Consider the following 18,118-nt stretch of genomic DNA (forward strand, 5'->3'; position numbering starts at 1 on the left):
GCCAAAATAGTTAAGTGCTTCTCTTGGAAATGTATTCTTTGCAGGATGGAAAAACCTGTGAAAATGCATTTTGTTTAATATATGCACTACATGGTCAAAAGTATGTGGACAGCCACACATATGTGATTGTTTTCGACCAGATTTTGGAATGGAGTTTCAGAGATTTAGCATTAGTGAGGTCAAACACCAATGTTATGTGATAAGGTCTGGCTCACAGTCAGCGTTCCAGTTTATCCCAAAGGTGTTGGATGGGGTTGAGGTCGGGGCACACCAAACTGGGAAAACCATTTCTTTATGACCTGGCATGGGGGCATTGCCATGTTGAAACAGGAAAGGGACAAAGACAAACTGTTGCCACCAAGTTGCAAGCAGACTATTGTCTGAAGTATCATTATATGCTCTCACAGTAGGATTTATATTAATTAAAATCCATGAAAAACAGCTCCAGATCAAAAGAAACATATGTAGAACAGGGGTCCACTTTTGACCATACAATGTTGCATAAATAGATGCCTTGAAAGAGCACTTCTGCCTCCAGCTATTTCTTTACCATGACTCAATTCCAGCTGTGGCTGTTTTAATGGGCAGTCCCTGGTACCATGTCACATTTTCTCTCTCTAAATCCCTCCATTTTAAGTTTATTAGAAGTGCATTATTGTTTGGCATTTATAAAGGGAACAGGGTGGCCATTAAAGACAATTTTGCATGCAAAAAAGGCTCAGAAATTATCTGTCTTCCCTCTGTAATTGCTTCCAGCTAAATTGGTCTTCCCAATTATTGCATTTACTGTATAATTTGCATGTTAATAGGCAGGGGTGTCACTCACTTCCTCGCAAATTCACCTTACGTTTGCCTCCTGTCGTTTGCTCTCAACGCCCACGCCATCCTTCTGTAATTTCCATTAAGTAAAGTAAGAAGTTACTGAAAACTTTCACCTCCTTTACTAAGAAGCTTCCAGCTATGATTATAAGAACAGTAAAAGATAGCATATACTAGCAAACTTACACCTCTTAACCCTCTGAATCCCAAGCCATTTTTGAGCGTTTTTTTGCTCCTGTCACATTATTACTCACTGTGAGCTCATTGTTCACTCTATCTGCAAGTTTTGCAGCACAACCATGGCCAGAAGTAGGAATAACTCCTAAATGTCCTTTGAGCAGTATAACAAAGTTATAATGGTATAAACATATGAAAAAGGAAAAACGTGAGTTACATTTATTTGATAATTTATTTATTTTTAAATAGAAAAACATTTGAAACAGATAATTTAACATTTCCCTAAGAAACACATGTATATACAATACAGGGAAACACAGAATATTGGCTGTAAATCATTCACACAAAGAATAAGTTACATTTTTACAAAGGTAACACCAGTGGTGGAATGTAACAGCTTTAGTTACTTGTTTTGTATTGAGTAGCCTACTTTAACTTTTAATACTTAAACTACATTTTCCTGATGATACTTATATACTTGTAATGAAGTAACATTTGCACTACAGGACTTGTAGGCTACTGTAACAGAGTATTATTGTAGTGAAGTATTAGTACTTTTACTTAAGTAAAGGCTCTGAATGCTCCTTCTACCACTGTTCACCACTAGGCTGAGCTGTGTTTCGGTGCTGGTCTCAGTCACTTTGGATGAATTTTCATCACGTGGCTGTGCATGGCAGTAAACAAACATGGCTGACTATGCGGAGCTGAGAAGCTGTAGAATTGTATGCATTTTACAGCTCCTAGAAATTTTTTAAATCGGACATGTTCTATGTGAGCTTGCTATCCTCTTAGTGGTTTTTTGGCTTCTTGAGAATCCGACGAACAATTGTTTTTTTTCAGAATCAGAATCAGAAAAGGTTTTATTGCCAAGTACCTTTTTTACACATACAAGGAATTTGTAGATTAAGTACAGTGGCATGTAGAGCCAGAGGGGGGGTGTGGAGAGAGTCAGGGTGGTTTCCGGGCCTTGTTAATAAGGCTAGTGGCAGATGGGAAAAAACTGTCCTTGTGACGTGAGGTTTTGGTCCTGATGGACCTCAGCCTCCTGCCAGAGGGGAGTGTCTCAAAGAGTTTGTGGCTGGGGTGGGAGGGGTCGGCCACAATCTTTCCAGCACGCTTCAGAGTCCTGGTGCCGTAAAGGTCCTGGAGCGGTGGCAGATTGCAGCCAATCACCTTCTCTGCTGACCGAATGACACGCTGCAGTCTGCCCTTGTCCTTGGCTGTGGCAGCAGCGTACCAGATGGTGATGGAGGATGTGAGGATGGACTCAATGATGGCTGTGTAGAAGTGCACCATCATTGTCTTTGGCAGGTTGAATTTCTTCAGCTGCCGCAGGAAGTACATCCTCTGTTGTGCTTTCTTGACGAGGGAAGCGGAAAGACTCCACAATGTTAATTGCAGACATGTTGACATGTCATAGTAGGAAAAGCACAGGTGTATTCAAAACCATTAATGATGGCTGCATTCCACTTAGGAGAGGCCCTGGTATTGTTCATGCTGACACACTGAAATAGCTTACTGGGTCACTTGATGGAATTGAGCCATCGTTAAGGTTATCAATTTCAGCGGTCTTTTTCCTACTATGACAAGTCAACATGTCTGCTGTGAAAAAGGTCCATAGAGACCGTTCGGTATTCATGGAATGGACCACCGGAGGAAAAAAGAGGATTTGTTGATGGGAGGGTCATCCAATTTTTTTTAGTCTAGGGGGGAGGGTCACCCAACTTTTGTATTCGTGAGAACAGAAACATTTCAAAGTGGCTTGTTTGGTGCATATCTATCCATGTAGCTCTCTCAGTCTCGGCCCCTATCACTAGCAGATGGGTCCCTCCCTGTTTAGACAGCCAGACAATTTGAGCTGTAGCTTTAAAGACCGCGGGATTTCCCAAACTGAATTAATCCTGCTCGCACATATGAACACAAAACTGCTTTGCTAGCTCCATCGTGTTGTAACTAAGACATCTGATGAAAAAATGATTTTATTCATTAGCATGATTGCCGTACTGTTTATTTCAAAAACATCCAAAACACCGTACGAAAACATACCAGACGCAAGCTTTTATTTTGAAAAGTTGAAGCTAGTGGACAGCACCAGCAGCCGGGAGGGCATGAGACGGGAGGTCTCCAGGCTGCAGCCATACCAGACTCAAATATCCTTTGGTTCCCGGTGATATTATATATATAAACGACAGCCTTTTCAAGGCATTTGAGAAGGAAGGAGTGGTAGCATGCAAGCTCCCAAACTGACGCTTGTCTGAGAAATGGAGTTTTGGATAATGTTGAGCTTTGGCAGCTTTACCAATATGCTAAAATATACAATGACTGAGGAAGACTAGTGACAAGTCCATAGCAACCAGTGTTGAACTTGTTATTTCCCAGTGTCCTTTGCTGAATGGTCTCAATGTTTTATTGTTTTATTTCATGTGAATACTAGTTTACTAGATGAGTAACTTAGTATTTGAAGTAATGCAGGAAGTGTGCATTTAGTTCCCATGCTTATTGTGTTTCCACAACAATGTTAGTGAGTAAATCTACTGAAATGGCCCCCCCACCATAACAGAGGAGTGGGATGTGTAAGATGAGAATGCAGAGGTTAACTCCTGTATGTCATGGCTGTAAAAGAACAATGGGCATCTGTTTATCTTTGCCAAGCGCAAACCAGTACAGAAGACATCAATAAATAGTTGGGGAGGGTCATCCCTTGTTTCCATATCATTTTGGAGGGTCATCCAAAATCCATTGCTGGTGAAGGGAGGGTCAGGTCTATTTTGACTAAAGATCCCAAAACTCCTTCGGTGGCCCCTGAACTAAATAACGAACAGTCCCTAAGTGTTTTTTCTTTGGCAATCTTTTAAACAAAACATGCTTTTTCTAACCCGCCAGCGAGTTTTGGGGTTAGGAGGGTTTTAATGCAAATTATTATTTTTTACAAAGAGAATGAGACAGTGGAGGTAATTTGGGAAAACAAAGGCTTTTTGCAAACTGACATGGACAAACGCAATGTGGTGGACACGTTATATTTCTACCACTGTGTGTTGCATTTCTTGGGTACTGTATATCATGATGCACTGAGGTTCATAACAGGCTGCAGGGCACTAAATCATCTCTGCACTGCTCTATGCCAAGGCGAAGTGGCCTTTCTTGACCACTCTGAGATTATCTCAATGTCTACTTTTATTTATGAGGCTATTATTGATTTGTTGCCCTCTCACTTCTCACTTCAGTCTTGGACTTTTATCTTGTTAGTTGTCTGTTAAGTTATCTTTTAAAGAGTAAGTGAAAACAATGGTGATTGAGTATATGACCCACTGATGAAAGAGCATGTATTTGCTGTTTTGCCAAGTAATACAATCAGAGTGTCTGGTGTGACTTTCCCACCCCAAATTCAAATGCAGCGCATAGTTATTGATGATTTTTGTTGAAGTAAATTTAAATGTTTCACTACAATACATTTTTTTAATTTTATTTTTTAAGAACATTTTTTGGAGCTTTTCAGCCTTTAATTGATAGGACAGCTAGATGAGAAATTGGTGAGAGAGGGGGAAGACACGCAGGAAATCACCCTGGACCTCTGCGTCGAGGCATAAACCTCCAAGTATATGTGCGCCTGCTCTACCCACTGACCCACCCCGGCCACATGTTTCACTACACTAATTACTGTAACCCTTGAAAAGTTGGCTTCCTCCTTTCTTGGGATAACCTTCAGAAAATAGTATCTTAAGTAAGTATCTGTACGAGGATTTTAAAATGCAAATTACTGTTGCTTAGTTTACTACTCTGGGTTAGAGCCAGTGTTGAACTCATAACTTATCTTGGTTTTGTTTTGGTTTTCTGTGCTACCCTTTTGCCAAAAGAGAGATCTGCATTCCCATCATAGTACATTTAGTGTTAAACAAAACAGGGTGAATATTTGAGACAATACAGACATTAATTGTTCAAAAAAAGATTCTGTCTACAAATCAATATTTATAACCTTACATCATCTCTTCTCCCTCTTTTCATTTTGGCTCTCCCCTCAGATGGATCATGATCCCAGGAACCCTGCTTACATCGCCACTCAAGGCCCTCTGCCCTCCACCGTGGCTGATTTCTGGCAGGTAAAAAACACACATACACACACAAACAAAAATCAATACATTCTCCTCTCTTAAACAAGAGTTAGCCGATTTGTCTGTGGATGTCGTTATTAATCTCTCCTTCACCTACAACGCCTCTGCCACCACACACACACACACACACACACACACACACACACACACACACACACACACACACACACACACACACACACACATATATACACACACACACACACCAGTCTACAGTGGGACACATTTAATGCAGGGGACGGCAAACACATTTCCCACTGTTTTCCAAATGTTGGATTGGGTTTGAATCTTAGACCTAGGGATTGATAAATTATTCTGGCCAGTCATATATGTGTGTGCAGTAGGGTGTGTGTGTGTGTGTGTGTGTGTGTGTGTGTGTTGGAAAGAAATGTCCCCTTGACAAACAGGTTCTGTCCCTGCTGCATTCCTAGCAGCGCTGGTTACCATCCAGGCTGGAATCAGAGACATTTCAGGCTCTTGTAGATTCACTGCTCAGCTGCTGCTACTGCTGCTGCTGCTGCTGCTGCTGCTAATCAACTTGAGTGAAATACAAGACAGCTCATTTATATTGTCCATCTATTATCCATCTATTAGCTATACCCATTTATCCTTGAAGTTTAGTGGGGTGGCTGGGCAACACCTTGGACAGATTGCCAGTCAATCACAGTGCTGACACAAGACACCCATATTCACACCTACGGGAAATTTAGAGTCCCCAATTAACGTAACCTGAATGTCTTTGGACTATGGGAGGAAACCCACGCAGGGAGAACATGCAAACTCCACACAGAAAGGCCCCAGCCAGTCAGTGGGTTCACTTTCTTGCTGTCGGGGGACATTTAAAATGTGCCAAAGAATCCAAACATCTTGTTTTATTCTACAATAAACATAGGTTATATTGCAAATTATTCTGTTTTCTTATTACATGCTAGTCAGATATTTTTGTAATTTCTCCAAACTTTATCCAGGCTTCTTTTTGTGTTTTGGCCAAGTTAACTTAACCAGCATTACTGTGTCATATTGGACTCCTTAATCAGAAGCTGCTGTTATTACCCCACATACATCACATTACACAACATGTTCCCCATCAGGATTCTGCTGAAGTGCCTTCAAGCAAAGTACTGAAAGGACACGTTCCACAATGTCCAGCTTACAGATGTTAATACATGGACCTGTGTGATGTTAAGCACTGCAAATCTCAGAGAAGTGCATGGTGTGCAGTTAATGTTTTCCTGGATAAATAACAGTTTAAATTAAATTAGCATTTTAACAAACCGCAAGTTTTAACTGGTCGTCCCAGCATCGGCGAGTTCTCTCCCTGTCAGCTAAAGCAAACTAAAACCATTTTTCAAAAAAAGAGCTTTAAACTTTAGATCCATGAGACCAATCAGGGAAGCAATGGAGCCTGAGAGGAGCAGTAATTCAAAACCCGCCGCAATTAACGTCGGTTAAATCTCCGGTAAGGTGTGGCAACGCTGCTGGCCGAACGGCATGTGCAGCCATCTTGATTATCTAATGCGATGATGTGGGAGCGGTATTGTTTTATGGCTTCCATTAACGGCTGACTGTTACCACTGATCAGAGTCGAATAGATCTCCAGAGCCAGCCCACCCTCCGGCTGTGAGAATATGAGTGCCAGCAGGAAAATTACAACTGCGTACCAAGTCTCACTGTGGAATGACCCAGCTGGGGGAGGTACCAACCTCGACAGCTATTACTTTTCGTGCCACAATGCTTGACTTGCTTGTAGTTTCTGACCAAAGTTTGAAAAACAGTAAACATGTCTGGAAGTGTTTGGTTTCAACTTTATTTCCACCCCACTCCCAAAACAGACACATCTACAGTATACCCTTCCAAAATGATAAATAGCACAAACATTAAACTGATTATGGACCAATATCCAAGTAAGTGGGTGAGTGAGGACACATGTCAGTGTTCCTGTAAGCAGATTTTGTGGAGTGTTGACAGCTTCGTATGAGATCTTATTTCAAATTGAGCTTCAAGAAGGCGACTCTTAGGAAATGGCTTGACATTTAAACAGCCTTTGGAACTTTTTAAAGAACATTAGGTAACAGAAGTCCCTGGTTATGAAATAGGTCTCAACTTTGAGAATTAAAAAGCAGGCATGTTCACTCTCTTGTTTCCAAAAAATAAATACCAGCCAGGTTTTAAAAGCATAGGCCTTTAAAGAGAGATCTGGTGCCATATGAGGCATTAACTGACTGTGTGTTTTGTTTGCAGATGGTATGGGAGAACGGCTGCGTGGTTATCGTAATGCTGACACCTCTTGTCGAGAGCGGGGTGAAGCAGTGCTACCACTACTGGCCTGATGAGGGATCCAACCTGTATCACATCTACGAGGTAATAGGACTCAGCATTAGCAGAATGTTTGGATGGAGAAGCTGCAACTTTATGTCATTGGCCTTTGGCTCTATGAAACGTGTATGAAGCTTTTAAGATAAGAACATAAATATTTGGCTACCTCTCCTTATTAAAGATCTACATGGCATTTATGGGTTGATTGGTTTGCATATATTGGATTGATCTGATGTCCCATATATGTAATAATTATTCAATTCCAGTGATATTTTGAAGGAAACATTTTTTTCTCTAACTTGTACTAACTTGTACGAACTTGACTTCATCACTATGATCAAGTTATAGTTTCTAAAGCCCAAATCCCAAAATATAAGATTATTCATCATTGCTTAATAAAGCATCTAGTATGACGTTATGGCCCAAGCCTGCAATCTACTGTACCAATCTTGTCGGCTATGTTCAGACTGCAGGCCAAAGGGACCAATATTTTTTTACTCATGTATGATTTTTTTATGACAGTGTAAACAGCCCAAGTCACATGGCAGATCTTTTCCAGTTCTGTTTTGGGCCACTTTTATATGTGGTCCAAATCCGTTACAAGTCGGTTTAAAAAAAAATGGGACCTCATTCTGGACAGTCAGATCGGAATTTCACTCTAGAGCGACCATCGTCACAATTCTGCGCTTTCCCATAGACTTTACATGGCGAACAACACGTCTACAGTATATGTCAGCGAATACATTTTTTTGAGCTACATCAACTTACCAATCCAAACACTTAAAGAGTCTATATGTAACTTTCCGTTAGTGTTGATTCTAGCGGCCCCTTTGGACTAAAGCTGTAGTGTTTTTACCACACCTGCTGTCCTAAAGCTCTTTTCTTTACGGTGCTGTATTTCCCACTGGAGATTACTGAGTTAGTGTTACCAGGAGGTCATATAGTCACCATGAATGTTTAGCTCAGACAGAACATCATTCATTTACAATAAGAGAAGAAGTTACAGTGTTCATACGGTAACGTAGCCTACTTTGGATGTCTCGTGAGATAAACCAGGTATCTCTGTCACTGTCACGAGCCAAAGCAATAAGAGGTTGTTGTAGCAACCAACTTAATATTATCCTAGATTAAAATAGTGCACTTTTGAAGAAACCCACAACGCTTTACACAGGTACAGGGGGACAAGGGAGAAGAAAATAATAGGCCAACACAAACATGGACTAAAAGGAATAAAAACGAGTGCTAAATGGAAGGAGGACGTAATGTAATGTAGTTTACTGACGTACAACCACAGCGCGCATTGTAAAGTTATATCATGAATGAAAAAGACATATTACATACCTGAGGGCCAATTCGGGGGCGGTTTTGAATTATTTACAATCTCGTAATGGTCTCCATCTGTTGAAAGCCCGACCGAAGTTTGCTCGCCCGTCGAGCTGTACTTTCCTTTTTAGCTTTTAGTTGTTCTTGGTTTAATTTCCTTCTTTTATGTGATGGCCCTTCTCCAGTATCAGCTATAACGATACGATACGATGCACTTTATTGTCCCAGGGGGGAAATTCATTTTGCGCACAATGATGCTGCATACATTACAATCAGTGAATAGTAATCTACAATAACATTAGAGGAACGTAAAAATGTAGCAGCAGCACGGCCCGGTTGCAGCAGAGCAGCGCCACTGGAAGAGTGGTAACTACATCTACCTGGCTGGATACGCTAACACAGGCTTTTCCGGTGTTACAAAGAAACCTGTGAGGAATCAGGTGTCACCTGCCATAAATCAATTTGTGACTTTGCGAGAATAATCGGACCCAGACAAAGGCACTAATTAAAACAACATAAAAATAGCATTCTTTTCACTGTTAGTCTCGTTTGCTGTTACAGGTCATTTACAAAAAGTAACAGAGTAACTTTAAATAGTCCTTATTTAAATCATTATGTTTTAAAAGTTGTAACATGCACTAGTTGTAACAAGGCATAATAAACGCACGTAATGAATGCAAGACTGAGCCGCCCTGCACTGCAGGCTCATCTGAGGGTTCTCTGGAGTTCCTGTAGCTGTAATAATGGCTATATGGCTGTAATTGTATAATACATTCGAGGGCTGTATGCTCTAAAGTCTGTAACGTGGATGTAACATGATTAACGTCCTGTTTCCAAACTGCCGATTATCGCCTAGTAGCTAGCGGTAGCCTGTAGCACAACATGAATACATCTCCTTGGTTCTGTTAATACATCCATGGGTTTATTTTGATAAGCATTTAAACAGGGTTCTGCGTGTGACGCCTGACGTTGTATTACCCTTTTGCGCATGAGGGTCACTTTCAGACCGTACCCAGTTCATCCTTGAATTAATTAATTGGAATTGAGCATTAAGGCCTGCGGTCTGAAGTGTCTCATAGGTTTTATTGTGACACATGCAACACATAGCACTGTGTATGATTATTGTATTCAACTAGTAGATGCTGATATAGTTGATTTTAGAGTCAGTTTTAGTTTTCCCTTGATTTAGTGAGCAGAAATTTGATGTCTTGTACATGTCGTATACATGTGTGTTCATTGTACATCTATGTGTCCTTGCAGGTGAACCTGGTGTCCGAACACATCTGGTGCGATGATTTCCTGGTTCGAAGCTTCTACCTAAAGAACATGCAGACCAACGAGACACGAACCGTCACTCAGTTCCACTTCCTGACCTGGCTCAACCAGAATGTCCCGGAGACCAGCCGGACACTCCTCGACTTCCGCAGGTAGGGAACTCCTGTAAAAATAATTTACACTAAACTAACACTTCTTGTTTTTCATACAGTTACTTCTTGAAATCACTCAACTATTTTAGATGGAGTATTCTCCAATGGCCCTGTGCTGTTGTCTTTATCACTGCTAACTCTGCTAGCAAAAAAACAACCAGTAGGAGCTGCTTGTGCAGCAGCAGGACTGTGATCCCTCCCCAGCTTCCCACTGCAAATACTGCCAGTTGTGTTCTTATAATGCACAAACAACCCCAGAGGTGCCACCACTGCTATTCAACCGTGCCTCTACATTGTAGCACCAGTGGTTTTTAACATATCTTTCTGTACTAGTCAAGTGATGAAGACTTTTTAGCAGTTTCTTGGAACCTCTTTTCATCTGAAGTACATAAAGTACTAAAGCCTGCTTTTAATGTTGATATTAAAAATATTGAGGGTTTTAGAAGGTCTTAAGATACTGTTTTGAAATAGGCCTTTGAAGACAAAATACACTTTGTTAAAAAAATACATTTCCAAAGCAAGAAGAGCTCTTTGCTTGATGTTTTACAAGAAGCTTGCACCTCTTGCCTTACTAAGTCCACTTGTAGAAAGACAAAAGAAAGACATAACAACTGTGTGATCATAACCAAAATGAGGAAATGTTTTGTACGTTTCCTAAGTCTCGCTGATGTTATATTTGTGTCTCTTGGACGAAAGGTGTCATGTTCATTAACCCAACAGCTATTCTGGTGGGTTCAGCAGCCCCGGTATATGTCCTGTGGTTCCTTGAGTTCCTATACTGTATGTATTCAGACTTCATCTAGCAAGAAGTCCATACATGTAAGAAATTGCAAACTGAAATAGAAGAACAAATGGCAGGAAAGAAGCCCCAGAATTGTAAATATCAACCTGGAAGTCCTGAAACAGTCGTCTTCAGCTTTTTATGCCATTCAGTTGAAGGACTGGCCACATTGTAGAATCTATGAGTGATGGCTGTGGATGCAGTTCTTTTTTGTTTTTCTTTAAAGCAAAAAGAAAGTGAAGGTTGTGGAGTTATTTGCCCCCCACCTAAACCATAACGATTTTGAGTGGCCTTTGTGACTCACAGCGTAATAACTTCAAACCTCTCACTTCTCCAGGGGTTTTGACTCGTGACCCTGAGATGCGGGGAGAGGAATATCTATATATCCTCAAACATCCTGGGCATTTTCCAGTCGATAAGAGTGTAATTCAGGCTGCATTGAGGGAACTCTGCTGGAGTGATCCTTTATCTCCGGCGCCTTTATAGTGGCTCCCCTCCTTCGACCTCTTTTTAACTGATATACTGTATTGCCTATTAGGTGGGAACCGCCCTGGCCCCTTTTCTGTGATTCACTGAGTATTTTCTCGAGCGATAGACCCCAACTCAGTTTTATATATAGGCCCGGTGTTGCCATGCTTCCGGCGCACATCAATTAGTTGAGATATCAAGAGTGAGAGCTTGTGGTCACAGCTATTATAAAAGGGTCTGGTGGGCGTCACCACCCACCATCAGTTAGGAAATATTGCCTTTACTCACAGGGCGGCGGGGTCAGAACACAATGAAGAAAGCGCAGAGGGAGATATTTTTCACTTTTATTACCGTGGATATGGTACAATAACAACCTCCCCTCTTCTTTTTTTTTGGTCTTTCCTTTTTTTCCACCTCGATGGTTTGAGGGGGCCGGCTGATCTGTCCTTCTTTTATGCTCGTGTCGGCATGTTTTTTCTTTTTTTATGTCACTCACAACTGACTGACTGAGCCGAAGCATCGCTTACAAATCCTCTCTGTCCTTTCCCCTGTTTTACCAGCTAACTAGCGGTTGCCAGTGTCATTTTTGTGATGTTGCAGCTAGTAATATAAGCCCAGTTGCATAGTCACAAAAGTGATCATTGGAGACTGTGTTTCTGCAACCAAGGGGCCTCATGGACCCCCCCCCCTTCTGCCTTTATACTCCTATGTTTTCCCGTCTTCTGCTCCCTTTCTTTTCCCCTCCTTCATCTCTCTCCTCGCTGTGCCCGGTGAACTGAGATGACCTCTCCCCTTTTTGCTTGCTCATGGTTTGCTTGACTGCCTCCGATCTCCTCCCACCTCCTCCTCCCCTCCTCCCTCCCTCCATCACCATGCCTTCCTTCTTCTCTGACTTTTGTCTTTCTCTCTCCCACCCTCTATCTGTCTCTTCCTCTCTATTGTGTCCTTTTATGTATCCCTCTTGATGATTTCTGACTTCTCCTTTGAAGATACGTCCACACTAAAAACAAGGCACATTCTTCTCTCCGTTTTGGTCCTCCGTCAACACTCAGCTGGTGTTTTTGGCACCTGAAAAAGCTTTTCAAAAATGGTGCAATGAAAATAAAAAAGATAGTAGCGACCATACCTTGATTACATCTTGTGTCTGTATGACGGGTTTGTTGTACGCTACAAGCATCAAATGACTTGACTCTTGGTCATTGTTTATTTGGTAAATTATTAGGTAAACAGATAGCATGTATGACCCATGGAATTACTTTTTTGTACTTGTTCAGTTGTTAAACAAAGTAACAAAAGTACATGTACAGGAATAAATGAGTTTAGCTGTATAAAACCGTGTAGGTGATGATGGAGATCTCCAATGGTGCCGGTGTTGTGTCTAATAAATGACTGTCACTCGCAAAATGCAGATATATTTTCCAGTCCTACTGTTGATGTTTGGTCTGAAAATATGGTATTCATGTTGATGAGTGAAAAACGTCAAAATTAACAGGAAAGAAATAGATCTCACGTTGCTGATTGCGGCTTGCATGTTGCAAATTTAATTGAAATGGTCCCCAGATTTAGGTCTTTATAAGACCTGAAATCATCAGTGTGGACCCACATTCTCGTATCTCTCTCTCTCTTATTCTCAACATCCATCTCCATCCATTCCATCTATTGGTTTCTCTCTTTTGTCTCTCTGTCTGGCTCTTGTTCTGTCTGTCTCGGTCAAGCTTGAATCTCTCTTACGGGGCGTTTCCTTTGAATCCCACACCCCTCTACACACCTCGCCTGTTGGTGATTCTTTGCCGGCTGTTTCCATGGTAATATCACATTTATCTGCAGTGAGCTCTGACTTTTGAATTTTGGTGGGTGGCGTTGAAGTAGTTTGATGAAAAGCACATTTGCAGAATATGTAATTTGTTGAATACGCATGGTTCTTTTCTCATTTAAATGTCCCATAGTATGCTAATTTTCAGGTTTATACTTGTATTTTGGGTTTCTACTAGAACATTACAGTATTTCAGTTAATGTAAAGTTAAACAAACAAGTATAACAAGTAGTATTTTAATAAACCATTGTGAGCTACTGGACCAATTGTGCTGTGCTGCTCTTTACAGCATCAAACAGGAAGAAGGTGCTCTTTTAATCTTTCACACTTTCAGGTTGACTGTAGAAAATAATCACTTTCAACATTTTCAATCTTGAAACAGTCTTATTTGGAGAAGCATTGCCACCAACAAATTCACTGTTATTGTCTCTGCCTTTTATTTTTGTTAATATCATCAAGATAATAGTTATTTTGTTATTATGCTGTTGGACAGTTATAATATGTTGCACCTTTAGCATATTGTATGCTGTGTTGACAGTAACACAGACGTCCAAATCCAAATAGGTCTGGGAATAACTTAAACATGTAAAGCGTTCCCACCATCTTGTAGTGTCAAGTTAGATTGTAAGTTAAACAATATGAAACTGATTCATTAGGGCCCGAGCGCCGACAGCGGCGAAGGCCCTATTGAAACTGAAGGAATTATTATTACGGCAAATGAATCGCCTTTTTGAGGGGCTTAACATACTAAAAAAAAAAAACTCACCAAAATTGGCGGTCACATCAATCCTGGTGAAAGTGTACGTAGTTTAAGGGTTTCGGGAATAGGTGCACAAAAATGGCTTGCTAGCGCCCCCTACAAAGTTAAAGAAATTCAGACCCTGCAGTACGTTTAACGTAGACTAACGAAACATGGTACACATATGTAACATGTCAAGACATACAAGAAAGCTCATTAGAGCCATACCCTAAACCCAACAGGAAGTCCGCCATTTTGAATTGAAAGTTTGAATTGAGTGCAATTTTGGCCATTTCCACATGTCGTACTTCAATGAACTCCTCCTAGAGATTTCATCTGATCGATTTCAAATTTGGTCTGTGCCATCTTAAGACGTTAAAGATGAAAAGTTATTAAAACAATTGTAATTTTAAAGTTATTGAGGACCATCTTCCTGTAGGGGGCCATCGAAACAGGAAGTGGGTGTAACTTGAATGTACATTGACCAATTGGCTCGAAACTTTTCAGGATTCAGTCCAACCCTGACGACATCTACAGGCCGATATTGACTCAAAGTTATGGTGCCCCCTAGTGGCAACAGGAAGTAGGCCTAAAAGTCAAGGTGCTATACTTTAACGAACTCCTCCTAGAGATTTCATCAGATCGACTTCAAATTTGTTTTGTGCCATCTCAAGACCTTTACGATGAAAAGTTATGAAAAGCTTGAGTTTTCGTCCAACGGTGTGGGCGTGGCGTGGCAGCCATTTTAAGCATTTATCGATGAAGGAAGAAGTCGTTTTAATTTGAGTGTACGTTGTCCAATTTGGCCAAAACTTCTCACAATTGACAAGGGTCCAGGCCTGAGGTCATCTATAAGCAAAAAGTGACTTTTGGTTATAGCGCCCCGTGGTGGCAACAGGAAATCAGCCTTATATCACAAACATCATCCGATTTACATGAAACTTATAATGTGTGGTCCACATGTTATAGTGAGCCGCCCCTATACTTTAACCGCGCCCATGTACCTTTCATAACTTGTGAACCGTTTAAGGTAGACTCTTGTGTGAGGTATCATTGAACTCAGCAAAGAGTTCCTTTTTAATTGGTGACCATTTGCCCCACCCCATATGTGTAAGCCACGCCCCCTTTAATAACTAATGATCCGTTTGATGTACACTATTGTGTGAGATATCATTGAACTGAGCAGAGAGTTCCATTTTCATTGGATATGGTTTGGCCCGCCCCCTATGCTTTAGCCACACACCCTTTCACAGCTAATGAACTGTATGACATAGAGTCTTGTGTGAGGTATCATTGAACTCAGCAGGGAGTTCCCTTTTCATTTGTGACGTTTTGTTTGATTTGATTTGTGTGTCTAAGTGATCGCGCAAGTGCATGGTCGCAAGCAGCGGCATCCGCCAGTAACCCCAATGTGCAAGGAGGTGGGAGGGCCCGTCCAACGCTGCTTGCAGCTTTAATTTATATTGTTTTTATATTTTTTTTATTTTTTACGTATTTTGATGACTTGACTGAAAATGCAACTGAGACATTGGCATCTGTTGGGCATTGAACAGTGGTAAACTTCACCCAACTGGCACTTACTGAAACTAACTAGTCAAGAGTGTTTTTACTGACACATATACAGCTGAGGCTTATTCAGGGCTGAACTCATTCTCATTCTCATTTTAATCTTTGGTTTGTATTCTTTTTAATTCAGAAAATATGTCAGAAATGATTCATTAATGAAGTAGCACTGAGTACACTTTGGATACAAGCTGTATAGGTGTGGAATGGGCCACTAAAACAGGTAAAAAACCCATTAGAGAATATTTTTGTGATCTCAAAGTTATGCAACTATAACCAGCTGAATGAGAATTCTGACATCAGATGGAACATTGCTGTCCATTTCTTCCTAATAAAATGTTCAATTGAAGTGCTGTGCATGCTGTTCTTTGTGGTTATTATTTCTAAAAGCCCAGATAGATGATATACTGACTGTGTGTTTATGTACCTGTGATGTTAATAATAAGCTCATCATTCGGTTCTGTTTTTTTTACAGAAAAGTGAACAAGTGCTACCGGGGACGCTCGTGTCCTATCATAGTCCACTGCAGGCAAGTATAATAACAACTAAAGCAGTTTAATTTTCTCTTTTTCATTTGTTCAAATGGTTCTCACTTACATTCAGGGTTATAAAATGTTTGTTCTGACTGAGATGTGATTTTTATGTTGTTAATGAGCACACAAGCAGATAAACAGCACTGTTACTGATAAATGACTGGATGATTTGAAGCAGAAGTCAGCCAGGTCCCTTTTGGTTTCTGGTAACCAGGCCACGCTACCATTTCATTGTGGAGGATGACAAAGATTTTTACATGTGAAATTACCCAAAATGTTGTGTTTTAATTAAACTGTCCATGGAGAAGGGTAACTTTTAATTGGAGGCACTTAAAGTTTGCACTGTGTTATTTGGAGCCATTGGGTTAGAAGTTATTAGAAGTGTTAGCAGCTGTCCTCCCCACCACCTGAGGAAAGAACTCCAAACCAATAAGCCATCATTAATTCTGTATTTAACAGAAACATCTGCCAGTTTTTTCTGGAAACATCCTGCAATGACTGGATTAGAGAAAAAATATATATGTTCCTTAACAGATTATGTTAGACTCTCTGTCTGCTCGCTCCTCCACTAAGTGATCTATTATTTAATATAAGGTAATGGCTCTTCCAGGATGATGAAACTGTACATTTCTCAGCTAAATTGCCAGTCTTACCAGAGTATGAAACCTGTCTTTATGGAGCAGGTTGCAGTAAGTGTGATCGTGGCCTTCAGAACAGTTCGGGCAGAAATCTATTACTGTTAAAGTGTCTTCAGTTTGACACGAAGCAAACCATTGCATTCATCTTTGCAGTCTGTGATTATTTTCTACATATAGCCAATGTACCAACTGTACAGCGTATGTACTAATAATGTATGCACCAACCTCTCCAATCTAAGAACTCACTGAAACTTCACACTTTTCCCCCCCCAATCCTCTCTTTTTCCTCCTGTTACCTATGCCTACCAATTACGAACATTCTTCAATCAAGCAAACTTCACTTTGGCTCGTCCAAATCACTTATTTTAGCACTCACAATTTTACATTGACTTTGTATGAAGTCATGCCCTATACTATAATATATATATATATATATATATGAACATACCCTTAGACTGTTTCGATCTGCATTGGAACACAAAGGATCGAAGGGAAAATATTAATGTTGACGTACATCATCTATATATCTTATCGGTGTGTCCCTGTTAACTATTCAAAACTAGTTAAACTATGGTGTTAGTCCATAGGTCACGTTACCCAATATGTTATGAAATGATTGGTACTAAAGTAATTTCTGTGCATGTGCATGCTTAGCACATGCTGTCTGTTTAAGATGTTGTATTTATACCACTGAGGAAGTATAAGAAACTGTCAAAAGGCCCTGCACACCCACACAGGTGTTTTAAATTACTCTGCTTGCCAGGTTGAAAACAGTTTATGCCAGTCTCCCAGTGGTAATTCCAAGTTGGATTAATCAATTTAATTAAAGAAATTTCTGAGAGCTACAATATGTCAACTTTGTTTAAAATAACTACAGATGTATCCAAACCCATGATGAAATGGCTGCAAAACGGCTTCTCTGTTGGCTTTTTTTTGGAGTAATAAACAGCAGGGAACCCATTTAATTTAAGTGGGTTTTGCACTTTTTCAAATGATCAGTGTGCTTCGAAAATGTACCGTTTTGTTTAATGAGGAGTCCAATATTTTGTTGTGTTTAGGGGCTTATTAAGACCGTTGCAACTTTTTGTCAGGCCTTGTTGCTTTTCTAATGTCCAAGCTCATTCCTAAACACAACCAGCCAATCATGTGTGAGGACGTAGTAATAAAAGGATGGAGAAACTCCCCATTCATCCTGCAGACTTTCACTTAGAGCTTTCAAATGAGTTCGTCAAAGCCAACTGTACACTGCCATTTATCACCCTATGTATACAGAGAGCAAAGTGAAGCAATCAGGATGACAAGTGTGTGAACAGCAGAGTGCAGATGCAGAAATGTTATAATCACACAGCATTCAGAGAACGTCTCTTGCTTTCTCCCTGGCTTTCTATACCTTTTTTTAATCATTTTCTATC

General features: G+C 40.5%; 1 protein-coding gene across 2 annotated transcripts in view; it reads left to right on the top strand.

Moving 5' to 3' along the window:
* LOC144526488 (receptor-type tyrosine-protein phosphatase N2-like) overlaps positions 1 to 18,118 on the top strand; it is a 313,934-nt gene that overhangs the window by 277,475 nt on the left and 18,341 nt on the right. For both annotated transcript variants that reach the window (XM_078263997.1, XM_078263998.1), the window contains 4 exons: positions 5,016 to 5,093; positions 7,347 to 7,466; positions 10,005 to 10,171; positions 16,011 to 16,064. In XM_078263997.1, coding sequence (XP_078120123.1) covers positions 5,016 to 5,093; positions 7,347 to 7,466; positions 10,005 to 10,171; positions 16,011 to 16,064 — 419 coding nt within the window. The remainder of the gene's footprint in view (positions 1 to 5,015; positions 5,094 to 7,346; positions 7,467 to 10,004; positions 10,172 to 16,010; positions 16,065 to 18,118) is intronic.

The sequence above is a fragment of the Sander vitreus genome, chromosome 12, assembly GCF_031162955.1.
Source record: "Sander vitreus isolate 19-12246 chromosome 12, sanVit1, whole genome shotgun sequence".
NCBI classification, from domain to species: Eukaryota; Metazoa; Chordata; class Actinopteri; order Perciformes; family Percidae; genus Sander; species Sander vitreus.